At 35.5% G+C, this 23,051-nt stretch overlaps 1 protein-coding gene across 1 annotated transcript; it reads left to right on the forward strand.

Moving 5' to 3' along the window:
* Window positions 1-19,275: 19,275 nt before the first annotated feature.
* Window positions 19,276-21,016, forward strand: LOC104241017 (uncharacterized). The gene is made up of 2 exons (XM_009795917.2): window positions 19,276-19,463; window positions 20,587-21,016. The coding sequence occupies exons 1-2, from the start codon at window positions 19,356-19,358 to the stop codon at window positions 20,716-20,718; spliced, it is 240 nt and encodes a 79-aa protein (XP_009794219.1). The 5' UTR covers window positions 19,276-19,355; the 3' UTR covers window positions 20,719-21,016.
* Window positions 21,017-23,051: the final 2,035 nt, after the last annotated feature.

Genomic DNA, 23,051 nt, shown 5'->3' on the forward strand with positions numbered 1-23,051 from the left:
GGTTCATCCGCCCTCGAATAGGATATTTTGGGTTCATCCGCCCTCGAATAGGATATTTTGGGTTCATCCGCCCTCGAATAGGATATGTTGGGTTCATCCGCCCTCGAATAGGATATGTTGGGTTCATCCGCCCTCGAATAGGATATGTTGGGTTCATCCGCCCTCGAATAGGATATTTCGGGTTCATCCGCCCTCGAATAGGATATTTTGGGTTCATCCGCCCTCGAATAGGATATTTTGGGTTCATCCGCCCTCGAATAGGATATTTCGGGTTCATCCGCCCTCGAATAGGATATTTCGGGTTCATCCGCCCTCGAATAGGATATTTCGGGTTCATCCGCCCTCGAATAGGATATTTTGGGTTCATCCGCCCTCGAATAGGATATTTCGGGTTCATCCGCCCTCGAATAGGATATTTTGGGTTCATCCGCCCTCGAATAGGATATTATTGGGTCATCCTCCCTCGAATAGGATTTTATTTTCAAAGTTGTTGTTGATGCCAGGCGCCCACCTGTATAACGAGAGGAATACTTTTCAGTCTTTAAATTTCTTGCCAGGCGCCCACCTGTATAACGAGAGGAATACATTCAGTCTTTACTTTCAAGTGTTGAAATTGGGAGCCCGCCCATAATAACAGAGGCATACATTCAGTCTTTACTTTCAAGTGTTGAAATTGGGAGCCCGCCCATAATAACAGAGGAATACATTCAGTCTTTACTTTCAAAGTGTTGAAATTGGGAGCCCGCCCATAATAACAGAGGAATACATTCAGTCTTTACTTTCAAGTGGTGAAATTGGGAGCCCGCCCATAGAACAGAGGCATACATTCCAGTCTTTAAATTTATTGACAGGCGCCCACCTACATAACGAGTGGAATACTTTTCAGTCTTTAAATTTCTTTTCAGGCGCCCACCTGTATAACAAGAGGAATACTTTTTAGTCTTATACTGCAGATTTTGGAAATCAGTAACCCCACCGGAAGGTAGAAGGTTACAACAGGAATCCCCAGCTCCGGGAAGCAGAAGGCTACAACAAAATCCCCAACATTCAACCAAGTTATAAATAGTAGAAGCTCGCCTCAAGAATGCGAGTCAACATCTGAGATGGTCGACAAAAGCTGGACACAACATAAAAGAAAAAAGAAAAGAAGAAGAACAAGAAAAGAGAAAAACAAAAAATACGGAAGTGGAGAACAAATGTGGTCTACTCAAGAACTAGCACCTACAACTAGCAAGTATCAAGGTTCAGATCCAAAGTCTGTATGAAGCACCATTCAAGACTCAAGACCAAGTTTCAGAAGACTTAAAGATAGGAATCCTTGTAACTAGTAGCTGATAGGCTTAGTTGGTCTTTTTCGGTTTTCATTTTTGTTGTAATGACAGGACTGCGGACCGGAACCTCAACGGAACGGCACCTCGATCGGCTCTTCACCTCGGTACACTCTACCATCTCTCCCATTTTCTGAACTACACGTGGCCTGATTCCTGTATAACCAAGGATATGTAGGCAGCTCAGATACCAGGGCTCGGTCACATTCCCTCCCTTTCCTTAAGTGTAGTCCGTCCAAGTAATGGTCGGGTCAAAAACACGTCTAGTCGTTCTTTGTCGGAAAACTCTTCGTGTTTCCAGTCAAAGAGGGGCAGCTGTAAGCACGTGATTTTTGACCCTCCCCGAGAATTTTCACATTTTTAGCGTGAATATGTGAAATTGGGTCTAGTATAGCTATTTTAACTATTTTTACTTTATTTCGTTGCAAAAAGAAAAATTTCAAAAATATATATATAAATTTTAGTTTATGTATCTCTCATAAACTTGAAAAATACAAAAATTGCACTTTATTTTTGTACTTTATATAATTTCGAAAATTACAAAAAAAATATAGTTCTATTAAGGTTTTATAGTCATTTTAACTTTGAAAAATACAAAAATATTACCTCATATTTTATCTTAATATTTAAAAAACGAAAATTACAAAAAGTAGTTTTATTAATATTTTGTAGCTATTTTAAATCTTGAAAAAATATTTAAAAAGATATAGTTTTGTTTAAATACTAGTCTTATTTTTGGTAGTTATTTTTCTTATATAGGACTAGTTAAGCAACGTCGTGTTCCTATTTCTCGGGTCCGGGCAAAAGAATAATATTCGGGTTCAAACTACCCGGTTTTAGGCCTAATTTCGGACCTAGCCCATAATAAACCGTGTCGAGGACACATGGGGAACCCCACCACGCGTGGGGGACACAAACCTTGAACCCCACCACGCGTGGGGCTCATTTTTATGGGCATTGTGTATCAAATACACGGAGAAAAGGCCAAAGGAGGGATTTTCCATTTTTTGAAAATAGCTACTGTAGACCTTCTTCTTCATAAAGAAGAAGAAGAAAACCTACTAAAAAAAAACTACTTGCCCAGCTCCGTCAAACCAGTCGACGACCCAACGACCCCAAAGCCACCACCTAACATCCCGCAACCCAACCAGCCTCCCAGCTCCCCTACCTACGACCAACCTGAGCCACTGCCCAAACAGCTCGTCACAGCCCCCCACAGCTGCTCCCCCGTCGCGAAACCACCAACAAACAGCCCCCCTCACGTAAAACCACCCCTCGCCCCCAGCGAAACCACCACCAAACGACCACTCCTCCATTACTACCAACAAATAGCCCCCTCCCGTAAAACCACCATCAAACCCTATAAAATTACCATCCGCAACCACCACCACCCCCCTCGTCGGAGCTCCAGCTCCGGTCCGTCGCACCCCTCGTCGTCACGCTCAACACCACCTGCCCCAACGCCATAACCACCTCTTCGAGGAAAAACCAGTCCCACCCCCCGTCGCAGCCCCAGTCCCGTCGACCTCAACCAAAAAACCTAGCAGACCCGTCAGCCACCCCCTCGTCGGAACTCCAGCTCCACCAGTCCGTCGACCACCAAGCCTCCCCAACAACCTCTGCTGCTCGTCGTTCAGCTCCATCGACCACTGTCCAAACGACCTTCCACAGCCTGCTTCTTCCTCATACCTGAACGACCCCTCATGTTGCATTCTCTCGAGCCAACATGCTGCGTTGAGAAAATCAAGCAGCTAACATCTCGTGCGTTGACTGTTTTTGCCGAGCTTTCCGCCTCCATTGAGGTCGTCGTTGTTCGTCGAGGTCCGGTACGTCGAGGTTGTCCCGAGGTTTCGTCGTTGTTCCTCGTGCAGTGAGGTTCGGCTTGAGTCCCGTCGGGATCGTGTTTGTCGCCCTGAGTTTGCCGAGGTTCAAAGGTTAGTAGACCTCAAGTATTAGATAAGAAAATGTTACGTCAAATGTTCGAAAATGCAATATAGAAATTGGTATGATAATTTTCTGCTTATGTTTTCATTGTATGCATTTTTGCTCATTTTGCGTTATATGATTCTTGTTTATTTGATGTCATTTAATTAAGTTTGACTAGTTGTCTATGACACAAGTTTGACGTTAATTTGTTCGGGGTCCTTTGCTTAGTTCATTCGGACAAAATTAGCATTAGTACTTGTTGTGACTACTTCCGAAACACTCGTTCACTAAACTCATTTTATTAATTTTTTGACAAGTTATGAGATTTTGGTTGTAAAGAAGCCGTAAGGTTTAGTATTGTTAAAGACGTAAAAATGGCATCCCTTTTTTAGAAAAAAATAATAATAATAATAAATAAATAAAAAAAAACGAGACTAGCTTCGCCAAATAAAAATGTACAGATTGTGGAGCCCTCGCAAAATATATGTATTAAATACTTAGATTCCGGGACGGGCCGTTTAGTAAATTTCACGGCCCTACCCAAAATAATAATGCGCTAGTTGCTTTAGGCGCGCCTTTAATAATGTTATCTCCCTAAACTCGGGTGCACATTTATGTGACCCAAATCTAAATCTCAACGGAATCGAAATGTGTCTCTAATCACGGGTATATTGATTATGGCGTGGCCCGAGATGCATTTCCATGACGTTGTAAATTCCTTTTAATAATAAATGAGACGAGCCTCGACAAACAAAAATGTAGAAGCTGCGGGGCCCTCTAAATGTATATATATTAAAATACTTCGAATTCGGGACACGCCGTTTAGCAAATTTTACGGCCTTCCCCAAAATAACAATACGTTAGTTGCTTTAGGCGCGTCTTAATAATTTATTTTTCTTAATTCGGGTGCACATTTATGTGACCCAAATCCAAATCTCAACCGAGTCGAGATATGTCAATAACCACGGGTGCATTGATGTAACGTGGTTCGAGATATATTTTCACGACGTTGCAATTCTCGTAAAAAATAATAATAAAAGCGGTCAAGAGTTTAAAACTTGCACATAGGTTTAACATGTACAAAATCAGATAATCAAGCCAAATATAACAGTTGAGCGACCGTGCTAGAACCACGGAACTCGGGAATGCCTAACACCTTCTCCCGGGTTAACAGAATTCCTTATCTAGATTTCTGGTACGCAGACTGTAATATAGAGTCATTCTTTTCCTCGATTCGGGATTAAAATTGGTGACTTGGGACACCCTAAATCTCCCAAGTGGCGACTCTGAAATAAATAAACCAATCCCGTTTCGATTGTCCTTTAATTGGAACAAACTCCCTTGCACCCTCACGGGTGCGTAAAAAGGAGGTGTGACACTGTGCCGCATGATGTATAATGTCGTGCCATGATATGAGTGATAATGCACGAAGGATAAATCTGTGGCATGACTATGTGAGGTAAAAGCACGAAGGGTAATGTCGTGCCAATTATATTGATTCTTATAGTGAGGACGAGAGTAAAAGCACGAAGGGTGATGCCGTGCACTTGTCTTTGATTTCTAAATTTTTGTTGATAATTGAATTATGGTGTTCTTCACATCTATTTGCTGTCTTTCTGTTGTTACTTGTTGTTCCCCGCAACATGTTTCCCCCTCCCATCCTAAACTGTAAATTTCTGCCTTTACTTTTTTGTTGTATATGATTTAACTGCATAGGTTTATTTGGTAGTCTTGTCCTAGCTTCGTCACTATTTCATCGAGGTTAGGCTAGGCACTTACCAGCACATAAGGTCGGTTGTGCTAATACTACACTCTGCACTATGTGCAGATCCCGATGCTCCAGCTTTTGGAACACAGTGAGATTACTGCTTCAGTCCATCAGGCGATCCGAGTTAGTTCTGCAGGCGTCCGCAGGCCTTGGCGTCTCCTTCCATATTACTATACTGTTTATCCTATGTATTTCTGAAACAGCTTGTATTTATCTTTCGGACCTTTATTTGTAGTATTCTTAGACAATCAATGAAATTGTGACACGAGATCTGGATAGCTTTTGGTTTATGGATTTTTATCGGCATTAATATTAAATTGTTATATTTTATTTTTCCACTTTATTATTTCCACTGATTAGGCAATGTTAATTCACAATTGCTAAAGGATATAAAAATGGAAAAGGTAAATAATTGTAATGGTTGGCTTGCCTAGCTTTCACTAGTAGGCGCCATCACAACTCCCGATGGTGGAAAATTCGGGTCATGACAACTAGAATTAAAAGGCTACAACTTTTATGTTCTCATAATTTGTAGATTTCTTATAGTTTGTGAGATATACACTTCCAAAATTAGCTCCGCGATTGCACCAGTTGCTACCAAAAACAGCTTCTGCAGAAATTCCAGCAACTTCAACAAGGCGCCGAACGATCCGAACACCATCCGATACTCATCCGAGCCACTCGGAACCTTGTCCGAATATACCAATAAGTTATGTATCATAACACGGACCTGCTCGAGGACTCAAATCACATCAAACAACATCAAAACTACGAATCGCACCTCGAATCGAATTATGAGTTTATGAATTTTTCAAATTCTATAATTTGCGCCGAAACATATCAAATCAATTCGGATTGAACTCAAATTTTGCATGCAAGTCATAAATGACATGATGGAGCTGTTCCAATTTCTAGAATCAGATTTTGATCCCGTTATCAAAAAGTCAACTCCCGGGTCAAACTTTCCAAAAATTTTATATTTTTCAACTTTTGCCAAAATGCGTTGAATTGTCCTACGGACTTTCAAATCCAAATCCGACCATATGCCCAAGTCCGAAATCACCATACGAAGCAATTAGGATCATCAAAATTCCATTCCGGAGTCATTTGCTCAAAAGTCAAACTCCGGTCAACTCTTTTTATTTAAGCTTAAAAAATGAGAGTTGTTCTTTCAATTAAATTCCGAATCTTCCGAAAACCAAACTCGACCGTACACGCAAGACATAATGCATATTACAAAGTTGTTCGGGATCTTCAGTCGCTGAACGAGGCGTATATTCTTAAAACGACAAGTCGGGTCGTTACATTCTCCCCCTCTTAAAACATACGTTCGTCCTCGATCGTACCAAGAATTATTCTAAGGACATTAAATTACTGAGTGTATTATTACACACATACCCGCGAGTGATTCTACTTCACCACAAATGTAACATGGATCCGATAATGCCATCTCAGTTGAGATTATTTCTTTTATCCTCATTTATAAGCTTTAAAGCCAATTTCTTACACTCCAATAAATTTCAAAAAAGCCAGATTTTCATATTAACACACTGTGTTAGTCTCAACCGGCTGTAGTAATTTCGTGCCTATACACACATTATACGTATGCCCATAACCATATCTATGGTCATAATAGTTGTTCATAATTAATTCCAACATCCTCAATTAATCTCATATTAACCACCTTGTTTCAAAATTTTCACAACATTGATAGCAACACACGAGGCATGAAGACCTCATAATTATTTATCCGAATTAACGAGTCACATCTAACACCACCTGAGCACTCACCTCGTGGGCTAAAACTTAATATTCACAGCACGAATATGGTTAAATATGCACAATAACACATAAAAGAATTATCAAATACGCCTAATAAGCATGACTCCCTATTAATATAATAACACACATTTAAATTTCACAAAGGGAGAATTTAAAGACATAAATTTTTTACCATAAGGACCTCGTCCTTATATAACTTTCACCGCGGCTTGTATGCCGGTTTAAATGTTTCACATCATATAAAAATTGTGAGGATCTCGTCCTCAACTCTGCATCACAAGTATTTCGCACATTGTGCCAATTGAAATTTTTCATTCCCTTTTTTTAATAGAATCTGTGAAATAATTTCATAGCACAAAATGAACCCCCATACCGGTAGGGTATATAATTGGCAAATTTTAATCAAATTATCCCGAATTTATATCAAAACCCGCTTTAGTGAGTAACAGAAAGTCACTTTTGGACTCTTATCCCACAATAGTGTACAAACAAAATGTGAGACATGAGCTAACATCATCAAATCTCCTAACAGGGATAAACAAGTGAGTGGTGTACAAAATCACTAACTTACCATACATGGATCATGATAGGAGGTCTCACCTCGATAATTGGAACTGAATCGAACTAAGAATAGTTCTCCTCTATTATGACTTAAATCATACCCGTAATGGCACCATTTGGTGTAGCATCCTCAGCCATACCATATTAATTATATCAACGGGTCGGGCCTCTCCCTCTAGGGTGCCCCTTTACCTGTATGTCCTCCGCCCCTAACTGATTGTTCATGTGGGGTAGTAACTAGAGTAGAGCCTGTATCATGAGTATTCTCATGAAATCCGCCTTTCCCAAGTCTAGGACAATCTCTCATGATGTGCCTAGAATCACCTCACTAATAACAGCCCGTCTGCAGGTTCGGCTGCTCATAATGAGTCTGTGCCCGATAACTAGAATAACCATTATATGAACGTCGTGTAGGTGGTGCATTAAAAAAACTTACTAAAGCACTGAGAGTATTCTAAAATTGTTTCCATGAACCCGCTGATACTAAAATGTAGAATTATTAAGGATGCTGGAATACCACAAGTCCCAGCATCATCCCATACAAATCGCAGCTCTTAACATATACAAGTTTTGGAGAACCTTTCAATACCACATAAATATATCTCAGGCCAAAACTGATATAACACATAACCCCGCAATCTGATCGCTGATAGTGAACTCTCCTCGCCATAGGACATAGTTCGATGATCCACAATACTAACCTTCACCGCTTGTACGACACCAGTCATAAGACACCTCAAGCCATTTTTTTGGCGCAAGTCATCCTCGTGACAGTTAAACTCGCTTCCTCTAGTGTCTTGGTTGCTGGTATGCACCCTTCGCTAAATAGAAATCCCATACGAACCACATAGCCTCTAATACTACCAACTATCTTCAGATCTACATTCACCTCGTGACCCTACCATGATTGTGACTATTAGGCAACTAATTAAACCTTCTTAAGATCGTACTTATCAACAGATATCAGAACCTGCTGCACCCCCATGTGCACAACTGAATGATCCCTCAGTATCCTCGATCTGGACGACACATGGTAACAATGGTTGAGCAACCATGGCTCCCTTATAACCCCTATGTAGTATCACGAAACGTTGGCGTATAGTTAATACCGAGTGCACAATTTTATACACGAATGGATGTAAAAGAACATAAGATATATGCTTCAAGCTGAATAAATATCGCACGATAAGAAATGAAAAAAGTGGAAATTTTCCTACTAGCTCTGTAGCCTCTCGAAGATAAGTACAGACATCTTCGTACCGATTTGCAAGACTCTACTAAACTCGTTCATGACTCGTAGAACCTATGAACTTAGAGCTCTAATACCAACTTATCACGACCAAAAATCCTACCATAGACATTGTGATGACACTTAGTCTCTAAGACTAAGTAAGCCGATCATAATAACAATTCTAGCCATTTTTTTTAAAAAAAAATAATCAAAACCAACAGCGAAAATAATGATGCAACCTCCCAATATAGGTAATACTGAGTCACGAACTCTAACTGAATACATGAAATGATCTCAAAGAAATTGAATGTACAATACTGTTCGAGTAATAACTGGCAGTACGATAAAATGGAAAGATTCCAAGGGACTGCGACGACCAAGCATCTCAACCTTGAATCCTTGCGATCACACTTAAACTTTGTTCGAATCCGATATCTCCAATACCATGAGTACACTACAGTCGGTACCCAGTAAGTATCAAAATTAACCTCGGTGGAGTAGTGACGAGGTACAATCAAGACACTCACTAGTCTAATAACCTGCGCAGTATAGCATATAAAAATAATATGAAGCTAATAGAAATGATAACAATAATAATCAACCAGTGGTATAAACAGCAAGGTAGTAAGAACACTATAAATATTTCTCAAACAATAATGAACACAAGTACAACCCAAAAATAAAGTCCTATAAAATATACATCTTTCATCTATAAGTTTTTCAAATAAAAATCTTTAGAATATAATGCTTTCCAATAAATATATTTCGAATATACTTCTTTCAAATAAATATCTTTCAAATATAATCCTTTCAAATAATATTTTGAATATAATTCTATCAAATAAAAGTCATCATGTGACGCCTCATTTCATAATCATAAAAATATGGGTCTTAGCCCACTTTCATATTTCTATGGCACCTCGTGCCCATGTTTCTATCACAACTGGACGGATAATTCACGTGCCAAAAATATCAATATATAAAAATCTGCACGATCAATTTACTTTAGAAATAATTTGAGCGAAGAAAATGACATTGCACTTAAATTAAAGCATCAGATAAACTATTGATTTGGATGTAATACTTATTAATTTAAAACATAATAGAAAATTTCTTTTATTTAAAACAACCCAGTCTTCGAAAATCAGTAAAAACCAGAATTATAAATCTTCTGAGTCTCGTACTAAAAAGCCAAAACCAACACAATACAACAAGGAGCACAAAATACATAATAATAAAGTCAACCAGTACATCACCAAAGAAGACAAGAATTTACATATCACGAAAAAACAAAATAACCAAAGGCAAGTGCATCCATAGAAAAATATCAACAAAAGGGCACTCCCGAGGTACTGCCTTGTAGTCCCAAAAGTAACTATGCAAGACAGGGAGATCTCCCGAGGTACCGCTTCGTAGTCCCAAAAGTAAATATGCAAGACAGGAGGATCTCCCGGGGTACCGCCTCGTAGTCCCAAAAGTAAATATGCAAGATAGGGGGATCTCTCGAGGTACTGCCTCGTAGTCCCAAAAATAAATATGATTTCAACAACTGCACATCAAGTACTCACATATCACAATTGGCACATCAAGTGCTCAAACAATACAACATTTCACAAATTGCACACCAAGTACTCAAATATTACAACTTGCGAGAAATCAACGATATATTATTTTTCCAAAATAAAAAGCCCACGACTCAGCCATAATGTGCACAAAAATCTTAACAAAATATTCGAAAGTGAAAAACTCAACAAAATAATATTTTACAATTTAACACTTCGCCTCAATATGATTTACGACCTTTATAACTCATTACAAATTTCAACGACATGAACTGAAAAGTAATTCATCAAGGAACAATGCCTTCTTTAGTCTAAATTTTTGGCAAATAGATTAATACCTCCTTTAAAATTATTTAATAAATTATTTGCAAATGAAAATTATGTAATGAAATTATTTCCACGAAATGGCAACTCAACAATCACGGAATTCACATAAAAGTCAAGTGGCAATCACACCAAATCATCATATAAAATAATCTCGGCAAACAAGGAAAAAGGCATAATAAATAAGGGATTTAATAAGTTCCCACAATTTTTCAATTTAATACATAAGGGTGACTACGAATTTTAACCGATACAATTTGCATATGTAAACCAAGTACGTACTCGTCACCTCGCGTACATAGTTTTCAATCATACAATTTTCACATAAGACTCAATGCCTAAGGGGTATTTTTTTCACACAAGGTTAGTCAAGATACTTACCTTTACAGAGTTAGGCGGATATTCCAAAATAGTCTTTCCCGCTTGAATTGACCTCCGGACAGCTCAAATCTATCCAAATTAATTGTATAATTTCATTAAAATTCATCGAAAATAATTCTGGATAATAAAACGTCGACCTAAAAATACACATTAAAAAGTCAACCAAAAGCTAATGCATGACCCCCCTCTCGGAACCCGACAGAATTTTTACGACATTTGAACACCCATTCCGATACGAGTTCAACCATACCAATTTTATCAAATTCTGATAACTGATCGACCTCCAAATCTAAAATTTTCTTTTTTGAAAAGTTTTACAAATTTCTCCAATTTCTTCCATTTGATTCACTAATAATCGATAAAAATAACTATGGAATCATGAAATATATCACTTTTGGATATAGAACACTTACCTCAATCCATATGACAAAAATCGCTTCAATCCGAGCTCCATAGCTCCAAATATATTAAAATGGCCGAAACCTTCATTTTAAGAATCTGTCCAGGTTATAAATCGCATTTGCCATTTCAGACTTATAATCGCATTTGACACATGCGATTTTGCCTCAGTCCCAAAAAATATAGCATTACCAGCCTTGAATAAATCGATCATAACTTTCTGTACCAATGTCCAAATAATAAATGGTTTAACTTTCTGGAAACTAGACACTAAAAGCTACAACTTTCATGTTTTGACAATTTTTAGATTCCTTATAAATGTCGAGATATAAGCTCCCAAAATCAGCTCCAGGCATCAGAAATTTCTGGCAATTACAAAACTGCTTTACCAACCTTCATTTAATTGATCATAACATTTTGTACAAATATTCAAATTTATGAATGGTATAATTTTATGGAAACTAGAATCAAAGGTCTACAACTTTTATGTTTTGATAATTTGCAGATTCTTTATAGATTGTGATATATACGCATCCAAAGTTAGCTCCGCGATTGCACCAGTTGCTGCCAAAAACAGCTCCTTCAGAAATTCCAACAACTTCAATAGGGCGCCAAACGATCCGAACCCCATCCGATACTGATCCGAGCCACTCGGGGCTTGTCCGAATATACCAATAAGTCCCGTATCATAACACGGACCTGCTCGAGGACTCAAATCACATCAAACAACATCAAAACTACGAATCGCACCTCGAATCGAATTATGAGTTTATGAATTTTCCAAATTCTATAATTTGCGCCGAAACATATCAAATCAATTAGGAATGAACTCAAAGTTTGCATGCAAGTAATAAATGACATGATGGAGTTGTTCCAGAATCAGATTTTGATCCGGTTATCAAAAAGACAACTCCCCGGTCAAACTTTCCAAAAATTTTATATTTTCCAACTTTCGCCAAAATGCGTTGAATTGTCCTACGGACTTCCAAATCCAAATCCGACCATATGGCTCCGAAATCACTATACAAAGCAATTGGAATCATCAAAATTCCATCCTCGAGTCGTTTGCTCAAAAATCAAACTCCGGTCAACTCTTTTCATTTAAGCTTCAAAAATGAGAGTTGTTCTTTCAATTAAATTCTGAATCTTCCGAAAACCAAACTCGACCGTACAAGCAAGTCATAATACATATTACGAAGTTGCTCGAGGCCTTAAGTCGCTAAACGAGGTGTAAATTTTTAAAACGATAAGTCGGGTCGTTACATTTCTGAAGCATTAGCTTAGGGCTGTTTTAATCATTTTTAGCTATCTTCGTATTTTACTATAAATAGTTAAGTTTCTTTCTTAATTTTTCAAAATATTGGAGAGTTAAAAGAAATTAAAACACCAAAGCTAAGGGTGGGGGTCTGTTGCCTCCGTCATTGCTCATGATCTTGTCTTGAATAAAGGTATATTTAACAAATCATGATTTCAATATGGGCTAAAGTTTTTCTATGTTGACTTCGAAAGTTTTCTCGAGATATTTTTTGTCCAAGTATAAAAATCTCTCTCTGAGGAGTTGAGAAATTATATCATTATTTAGAAGGATGCGCAATTACTGTTGGAGTTGGACTGTTGGTAGGCATTGGAAGAAGCTTTATATCTTATCCTAGAAAGAATATCATGCTCATTTGATTGGTCTTTATATTGCAATATTTTCTAGTGCCTTTTGACTAGAAATATGATAATCTAGATAAGCCATTATCATAGCCCCGTACGTGTCCCAAAGACATATCTAAAATAAAAATATGGAACATCGGCTGAGAAACTAAAAACACTTATCCCACTAGTGAAATTGCATTTTTGCTTAGTCTAACCTCAAAATATTTGTCATGCAAATTTAACCTTATATTAAAAATAAATTAATTACTTAATTATATTCATTGAAATATAGTGGGAAATTCTTTCACATGTAAGTATTTTGTAAGTTGTCACAGTAGATATTGTCTTATTAATTTTTTTGATTACCGATTCCACTTATTATGCATGATTATTTGTAATCTCACTAATTATGCACAAATATTAATGTATAATTAGTTTTTAAATAATTCGATAATGCAAAAAAATTATGCTGATTAATATATAATGTATTTTATAGAAATTAAAGGGAGTATAAAGAAGGAGCTACTTCATGTTTAATGACGTGCTCTGCTACATCTTCTTGAACCGAGGATTTATCGAAAATCGTCTTTCTATCTTTATAAGATAAGGGTGAGGTCTACGTACACACTACTCTCCACAGACTCCACTTATAGTATTATACTGAGTTTGTTATTGTCGTTGTTATTTGTTATATAACATATTTGTGTGTTGCTTAATATTTGTGTGATCTACTATATATTTCTTGAGCTGAAGGTATATCAAAAACAATCTTTCTATCTTTATAAGATAAGAGTGAGTTTTGCGTACACACTACTCTGCTCGGACTCCACTCGTAAGATTATACTGAATTTGTTGTTGGTGTTATTGTTTGTTGTATAACATATTTGTGTGCCCCCTCCCCCTCCCCCAATAACATCCTTTTATCCCTAAATGTTAGGGACCCTTGAATACTCCAAGTCCATAGCTACAATAAATTATGTTTCTTCGTCAACTCATCACCCATTGTCTCAAAAGCATCTTTACACAATGATACTGATATGCCACTTCGAAAATTTGGCAGACCAAAAAGAAATATATATATCTCCAATCCCAACTACTGGTGCAACATGATTTGTTCATTTGATGCGATAAGATAAAAAAGAGTGGTTGACAAAAGAAGTCGGCGTGGCACGTGTCCTTCCCCAGATGGTTTATTTCTATTGGTGGATTAAGATTAACTGCCTCTCAATTAAAATATCTCATTCTCGTCTCTCGTGCCTATTAAGGGACCATACAAGGGTTATCGCGGGTGGTAAGTATTTATTTATATTTAACCAGAGTTTTCAGGTTCGAATCGTAGGTATGAAATTATATTTGTTAGAGAACAATTTATTTTCTAATATGGGACTTTACAGCATGAATCCGAATATAATCAGGTTCCAATATGAATAACAGACACCGAACATTAAGTGAAAAACCAAAAAAATAAGATTTAATGTGCATCGATGATAAGGTACTAAGTATTGAACACTCTCAAAAGATATAGACTAAATTCCACCTTGCCTCCTTAATCTTTCGGGGTAAGGAAATAATATCGTCTTGCACCTTTTGAACGGAAAAAAAAAAACTCCGTTTGATCCAAAAGTTAACCAAAAGATTATAAAATCCTTGCCAGAATTTTCAGAATGAAATTATTATCCCTGCTATATTATTGTACTTTAATTTAATCGCATACGCTTGTTAATTGCCATAAAAAGTGATTTAGTGACACGCTGTCCTATGAAGTTAAAATCTTAAATTCATAGTTAGTAATTAGGTTCAAATTATATTCATTGCCACTGTTAGGGGTGTAAAAAAACCGATAAATCGCATCAAACCGATAATTCGAGTCAAACCGGGAAAAAACCCCGATCATGGGTTGGTTTGATTTGGTTTGATGTTGGAAAAAAACTCGATTATAATTGGTTTGGTTTGGTTTTAACTTAAAAAAGTCAAACCGAAACCAAACCAACCCGATACTACATTTATTCAATTTTTAAAAATATTTTATACATATAAATATTTATTTTTAATATGATTTATAAATATTTTTTAAACTTTTTCACAGTTTTATCTTTAAACATATTATTTGAAGTTTGGACTTAACATTCTTGAATGGTTCAAAAAATTTATAGCTCATAAAGGTAGTAATTCAAATAAACTTCACATCAATACTAATGCTAACAAAGAAAATTCAATTCAACACTAGAAATGACAATAGTGTTGAATATCTATTTTTTAGTTTTGCATTGATTTATATTGAAAATGCATAACTTAGTTTATCTTTTTCTTTAAGTGCTTAGTTGTGTAATTAATATATTTATAGTTGTACTTATTTTAGCATGACTTATATAGTACTTTTAGATTATGTTAATATTTATTATAGCTTATTACTTAGTAATATTTTCTTTATGGGTTTTATTATCTTTGTTATTGAATATTTTAGTACAATGTCTTATGACTCATTTCATATTATTGTATTATTTTCTTGAAAAATATATTATTTAGTTGTATCCTATTAGGACTAGAGAAATATTTGGAGCACAAGTTATATATTTTGTCCTATGAAGACTTATCTGAAAAAAATCCGAAAACCCGAAAAAAACGAGAAAAACCGAAATTGAAAAAACCCGAATTTGTTAGTTTGGTTTGGTTTATAAATTTAAAAACCCGATACCATTGATTTGGTTTGGTAATTGAATAATCCGAGCCAATCCGACTTATGTATACCCCTGACCACTGTTATGCGTCGCGTACCATAATCTTACAAGACATATTTTCACATGCTTCTTTATCTTATTATTAGTCTAACACTTCCCCAATAATCTTAATTTCCATTTGATAAAATTTGTGTTACAACGGCTTCTTCTTTCAAAGTGGCATGTTGGTAAAATTACAAGTAATTACAGTTGAAAAATAAAATAAAAAAAATAAAATAAAAATTCTTCAGGCTGAGGCGCGGATATTTCGCTCTCTTTAAGAAGATTCAAGTCTACTGCGGTAGCATCTTCACTGGTCCAACAGTAATACTCTTGACTTGTCCCCTCCAGGATACAACAGTCCGACAACGTCGTATGACTCGAACAAACTCTGGACAAGTTGTTGAGTCCAAAGCTCCACCAAAATGAACGAGTGATTTTATGGTGTGTCTCACACAACTGATATTAGTTGTGTGAGGCCTCTTTTTATCTCACACATTTATGGATCCATATCTTACATATTTGGGTCCACAAAATTCTGGGACCACAAAGTTGTGAGACAAAAAAGAGGTCTCGCTCACCTAGCGTCAGTTGTGTGAGGCACAAAATAAAAAATTCCAAAATGAACACCGTCCTTCAATCAAAATAATATTCTCTTTTGTAGAGAAAAAGTTCGAGACTTAGATTTTTTCTTTCTCTTAACTCTTTTTTTCAAAATACTAACCACATCTTTTTCATATACACTGTAACACTTTTCTCATTCACAACACAAAGAAGAAACACCACCATTTATAGGTATATAATCTCTTCCTTAAAATAAATAATAAGATAGTGAGATAATAAAATAGTAGAACATGGGTTGGTGGTTATAAAATATAAGCTTTAGTGGATAATAAGTGGTAAATCATGACATTAGTGGTTTCATGAGTTACACCAAACTACCAAAGTAATGATCACTTTCTTGCCAATTTATAACCACTATTTCACAAGAAATAATGCACTTTAATATTATAATTTTAATATTAAAATACGCTAACACCAACCCACCATAGATCAAAACCTTAAGTTCAAAACTCTTATAAGATGCAATATTTCACTGATGTAAGGATCACTAACGGATGTATCAAAATCAAGATGACAAAAAACAGAGAATTAACTCAATACCATCATCAGTTTGAAAATAGATGGACCAACCAAAACAGAACACTAGCCTTATTTTGTAGACTGATTGAGACCACCCTTCTATTCTAGCGCACAATGTTCACCAATTAGACGGGAACATAATTGGGGCCTACAATCTCCGGGTCATGCGCATGATGAGTTAGCTTGCTCAGTATATATCATTTTCACAATTCTATAGCAAATAAGCCATGTAGTAACTTCTAAGATTTGTTTACCATATTAATTAGTAATACTAGTTCTTGTTTGCTTTAAGAAGCAATACTAAAACTTTAATGTTGGATAAAGTTTTTAAATTATTGAGCTGTCCAAACGTAAGATTGGCCCCTGACGATTGACAAGAGCACATGCAAGTCGGTGCTGTATTAAAAGGGACATGCAAAACATGATTCATGATTGAGGGAATGGTATACACTTTTTTTTCCCCCAAAAAATATCTAATGTCCGTATTGGGGCCAAAATAATTTAGATTCTTATTAGAGGGAGCGCTCTCTATTAAGACAATTATATATTCAGGGTTCGAACCCAAAATTTTTAATCAGAAACATAAAAGTATTTATCGCTCTACCATGATCGTTTGTAATAATGGCGTATACACTTGCATATTTTGAGAAGTCAACTTGTTATGAGTCGCTTTAAACTCCCACGCTGTCACTCAAATGGACCATCTCCTTAAAATCCTAGTGAACATGGGAAACACATCAAAGCTGTCGTGGACTAACTGCATCCATACACGTGTGACGATTCGGTTTGTTCCATAATAATAAATAAAGATCAACCTATCAGCTTCGAATAGTAGAGTCGCAATGTGCATCTATTTGGAAATTTTTATGAAATATTTGTATTTAAACTCTTTTTTTTCTTTTCCTAAAAGTTGTTTTATTTAAAAACTTGCAAAAATAATTTAGTTGATTGAAGCTTCCGACTCGTTACTCTAGCTTGTCTCCAACGATACGATCAACTAACTAAAAGGCTAAAAGTTGAATTGCCGTGGGCAAGTTCAATTTCCTATGATCTTGTGATAACTGATAGAGTTATTGGTTGAGGCTGAGGGCGGACATTATTGTTTTGCTACTATAGGATATTGATTATTTCTTACTTCTTGAACTAGTTTTTTTAGATTGAATTAAATAAAATGTTTATTTTCTTTTCATTAACCAGTGACGGATGAAGGATTGTATTCAAACGTAGAAGCTATGTGTTTAGATATGGTTCATTTAAATTCATAACTTTTGCTCATACCCTATATTTTATCTAATTAAATATAAAATAAATTTGAACCCATTATATTAGATGAACAACAACAACAACAACAACCCAGTATAATCCATTAGTGGGGTCTGGGGAGGGTATTGTGTACGCAGACCTTACCCCTACCCTGGGGTAGAGAGGCAGTTTCCAAATAAACCTTCGGCATCCTTTCCTCTAAGAACTCCCCACCTTGCTCTTGGGGTGACTCGAACTCACAACCTCTTGGTTGGAAGTGGAGGTTGCTTACCATCGGAGCAACCCCTCTTGTCTTAATTAGATGAAATGTTGTAAAATTGCTAATCTGAACTTCTAAAGTTCAAATTTTGGATCTGCCTGTGAACGAATGCATAATGCAGCGATTGAGTTTAACCAAAACTAAGTAACTACAACTATGTGTTAAAAACACGTTAGATATGTGCAGAGGCGGACACAAGTGGATTTAGGGGGCGGAAGGGATCGCTGAAAAATTACACTATATATATAAGACAAAATTTGATTTTTATCTCTACATATATATTATGTTTTGAATCCCTTTGTAACAGCCTAAAAGCATAACTTAGTGGTCAAGGGAGTCAAAACCTTTATGAAGTCATTGATTCAATTCCCACTAGCTACAAACTTTCTTTAACTTTTTTCTCTTTTGAACCGCTTAATGGTTATTTCTGTCTGAGCCAAGATTTGAAGCTAATGGGTTCAGAATTCCATTCCTTCTAAATTACTGGGTTCTAAATTAATGATTTGTGCATATTCAATGAATTTTTAAGAACAAATATAGAGTTTGGACCAAAGCTACTAGGTTCGACCGAACCCACATCCAAAGCTATAGCTCTACCACGAGATATGTGCAAATAATATGTTCCGTAAAAGAAATCAAATAAACAATAAGTTTAAAATATCTCAAATCATAAAGTTCAAATCTTAAATTGGCCTCTAACATTAACCATTGTTAAATGGAATCGTTTTAATTCATGTTACTTTTCTAGAAGAAGTTATCACGGATTTATTAAAGGACAAAAAAGTAAGAAAATTGTGAATGGCGTTTTTATTCAGCTATCAAAAAATAGAAAAATCCGCAAGTCAAATAAAGGATTTAAGGCCGAAAATGTCGGGAAGAGAATAGTTGCCGCGTAATTAAATCTGAATACTGACAGTTTGTAGTGGGTCCCATATATAGCCTGTCCAATTCCTTCCCCTTCCTATAAATTCCTCCAATTATTTTCCTCCCTTTACCCACCTCATCTTCTACCAAAATAATCAGGAAAATTTTCCGCCGGAAAATCCCCCAGAATTTTCCCTTCTTCTCAAATGAAGAAATCAGGAATTTTGATTGCTTCTGTAACTGCAGCTTCTGCTACTGCTATTTCTTCTTCAACTTCTTCTTCTTCTTCTAAAGTTCGAATTTCTCGTCATCAGGTAAAAATTCCGTTCTCTGTTCTCTCCCGTTTCTATTGACTTAAACTCTGAAACAGATCTATTATTTTAAATCAGTAGATTAACGGGGATGGAGCTAGTAAGAGGGAAGGCGTAGTGGCGTAGCCACATGTTCAGTTGAACACCTTGATCGGAAAATTATACTGAGTGGGCGTTTGGACATAAGAATTGTAAAATTAAATAAAAAAAAGTGAATTTTTTTTTGAAGTGAAAATGGTATTTGAAAATTAAAGTTATGTTTGGACATGAATATAATTTTGGATTATTTTTTGATTTTTGTAAGTGATCTGAGTTAAAATTTTGATTTTTTTTTGAATTTTGGAGTTTTTAAAATTTTCTAAAAATTCAAAATTCATTTTCAATTGAAAATTGAAAATTTTATGGCGAAACACTGGTTTCGAAAAAAAGTGAATTTTGTTTTTTCGAAAAAAAAAGTAAAAAAATTCTTATGTCCAAATAGGCTCTGAATATATAGAAAATTATACGATAGATATATAGGTCAAAGATTATATTTTACAAATATATATTAAATTTTGTACATACTTTGCAAAATTTCTAGCTCCGCAACTAGGAAAGGGGGTTTAACGAACCTGTTCATAAAAAATTATACTTTGCAAATAGGATAAAATTTAATTTTATTTATTATATATAAACGGTTGAATATCATTGATATTGCGAGAAATTCGTGGTAAAGAGGTTCAAAAAGTTGGTTTAAATCACAAGTTCTCAACTATGATATTTTAGTACTAATATTTTTTCGATGTCCTTATATAAATTTTTGACTCCGCTGCTACATACGGTGTACAATTGTGCTAACTAATTATTTGAGATAATTGATTTAGATTTAGTATAGTTTTAACTGCTTAACATATATATTCATTGAGTAAAAAAAATTAGTATAAGTTTTACTAATGGATATCGTTACAGTCAAAGGTAATTAGTCTATTTGAATCGGCCAATTCTTAATTATCTTGGTCAATAAAGAAAATTTCGCGTCTCCTAACTAAAATTAACCTTTTTTTTAATTTCCCATGAATTTTGGTCGATTTTCTTTGTGGAGATGAAAAGGCATAAATTTTTTCCTTCTTTTGTTAAATTAATTCAGGATGATAGTTTGAAGAAGAAGAAGAATGGAAATTCTTCAAAGTCAGTGTCAGCACCTGCATCTTCAGATAAATTTGCTCCAAAATTTGATGGATTAAGATTTATTGAGACACTGGTCACTGCTCACAGATAAGTTAAATTTCGGCGAATTCTTGAGTTTTTATAAGGGGCAGTAAAATTTTTGACGGATTTATAGGAAATATCAGAGAAAAAAAAATGAATTTGTATGATAATTACCCATTTTTCTTGAATTTTTATCTTTTTCGTTTTTTATTTGGGGTTACTGAATTTTCATTTCCTTATTCCTGTTATGAGTTGTCTGTATAACTCAATTAGCCAATTGATGACTCTGTATTGAGGGCTCTGTTTTTCTAGTTCAATTGTAGAGGAACAGAAAAGTTGAAGGAACAAAAGTAGCTTTTTCCTATTGATTTTTGGATTCTTTTTTACTTTTTGCTTTTTGCTTTTTTTTTTTTAATTTATAATTATTATCATAGTTGATTTTTTTTCTTTTTCTTTAATTTGTTCGGAATTGATGCATATCTAAAAAGGCAAGGCCAGTATACAAAATATCATGTATTCGCGCTGGATTTGGGGAAGGACCGTATTTCTAGGGGTGTGGTGTAGGCAATTTATCATAATTTAACCAGTGGTTACTTCTACGATTCGAACCTGTAACTTATAGGTTACACGGAGTCAACTTCGCTATTGATTCATAACTGTTAGTATTATTTTATAACGATAGTGTTCGAGCTAGCTTGGGCACACTTCGATAATTTCCCTTTCACCCGTATAAATAACTTTATTCGTCAAAATTTAGACATATGAAAGGAAATTACTTACTATATTTTTTCTTTTTTGCTGCGATTTAAATCCTAATTTCGCATGATTTTTAGTTTATTACCTACTTCACGTGTGCGATTGGTGAATTGTTATCGTATTCTTCATATGATTGGTTGATAGTTTTCATTCAAAGTAAAAAAAAAATGATTAATTTATTGTTTGTAATTGTATGTTTAGAAGTTTTGACAGGGCCAAAAGGTTAGGACCATTTCTTTACCTTTACCTTTTCTTTTTCTAATAAAATTGGGACAAATGGCATGATCAATTACCAGAAAACAAAAACCAAAAGAATAGGCCATCCACAAGTTTGTTGAATTTGGTATATTAGACGAATATAGTTACTTGTTATTCAAGTCAATTAGGGGAGACGTCACAATTTGATTTTGGCAAGCAGCTTTATTTTTTCATAGCGTGTCGGCTGTGAAAAATAAAGAGGAGTTATTTAGAGTGAATTACCAAATGCACCTTAAAAATACAAGTACATTTTGACTACTCGCCCATCTAAACACTTGAAACAAATTGGCGAGTTGAGTTATTCATTCGGTATTTATGCTAGTGAAAGATAATAGGTATTTGATGGATTAGTCAAAGCGTATGTTTGCTTTCCGAACACCACTATTATGAAAAATATCAGCTGTTACAAAGATAAAAGTCGAAGTATTATACTACTTCATCCGTCCCATTGTATGTGACGGTATTCTAATTTCGAAAATCAACCAAATTTATCTTTGACCTTATTTAAATATTATAATATTTTTACATAGTTTTTAAATATATAAATTTTATATCAAAAAAAATTAAAGATGCTATGTCCGAGTTCATAGTTAAATGAACTCATTTGAACTGTGAACTCATTTGACTTTCGAAATTTATTTGGTGAGGCCTTTTCATTATTATGGCCATAAACTATAACAACTCCAGCTCTTTTGACTACAATACACACGAAATTGAATTCCAGTAATCTAGTTATTTGAAAAAGAGCATTTACCTTTACTACAGCTAGGACTAAGGTCAGTGGAACAAACTGCACCAAATACACCATAAGCCTAAGCAAAATAAACATCAAATTTAGACACTCTTGGTTCCTAGTAAAGCGTAAGGTGCATTAAACTCTCGTTATGTGTAGGGTCCGGGGAAGTATCGGACCGTAAGGGTCTATTGCACGCAACCTTATCCTAGATTTCTGCAAGATGCTATTTCCACGGCTCGAACTCGTGACCTCCTGATCACATGACAACAACTTTACTTATTACGCTAATACTCTCTTCATTCCTAGCAAAGTGTATATACACATAAAAGAAGCCCTCTTTGCTAGGAAAGATAGGGTACTAGGCTGTTTGTCTGGTTTCTGTTCAGTCCTCTGTACTTTTTTGTACCATCTTGGTACTTCATTACTAATAAAACTTTTACTAGTGTCTTATATAGAGAGAGAGAAAAAGTCCCACAAACACTAAATCATAAGTGTATGCTTATTCAGCAAAGCAATTCCAATGTCTTTCTGCAAATTCAACCTCCACAATGCTATATATTGTTTTGTTTTTTCCCACTTTCTTTCACTTTTTTGGCGGGGAAAGGGAGAGGAGCATCTTTCTGCTCCTCTTTATTTTGTAATGGGAATATTCT

The sequence above is a fragment of the Nicotiana sylvestris genome, chromosome 8 (assembly GCF_000393655.2).
Source record: "Nicotiana sylvestris chromosome 8, ASM39365v2, whole genome shotgun sequence".
NCBI classification, from domain to species: Eukaryota; Viridiplantae; Streptophyta; class Magnoliopsida; order Solanales; family Solanaceae; genus Nicotiana; species Nicotiana sylvestris.

What these genes read in the sequence shown, in the direction of transcription:
- LOC104241017 (XM_009795917.2), top strand. Translation starts at nt 19,356, where the DNA reads ATGAAGAAATCAGGAATTTTGATTGCTTCTGTAACTGCAGCTTCTGCT. An exon ending in TTCGAATTTCTCGTCATCAG is followed by an intron (nt 19,464 to 20,586) that starts GTAAAAATTCCG and finishes AAATTAATTCAG; the next exon opens with GATGATAGTTTGAAGAAGAA.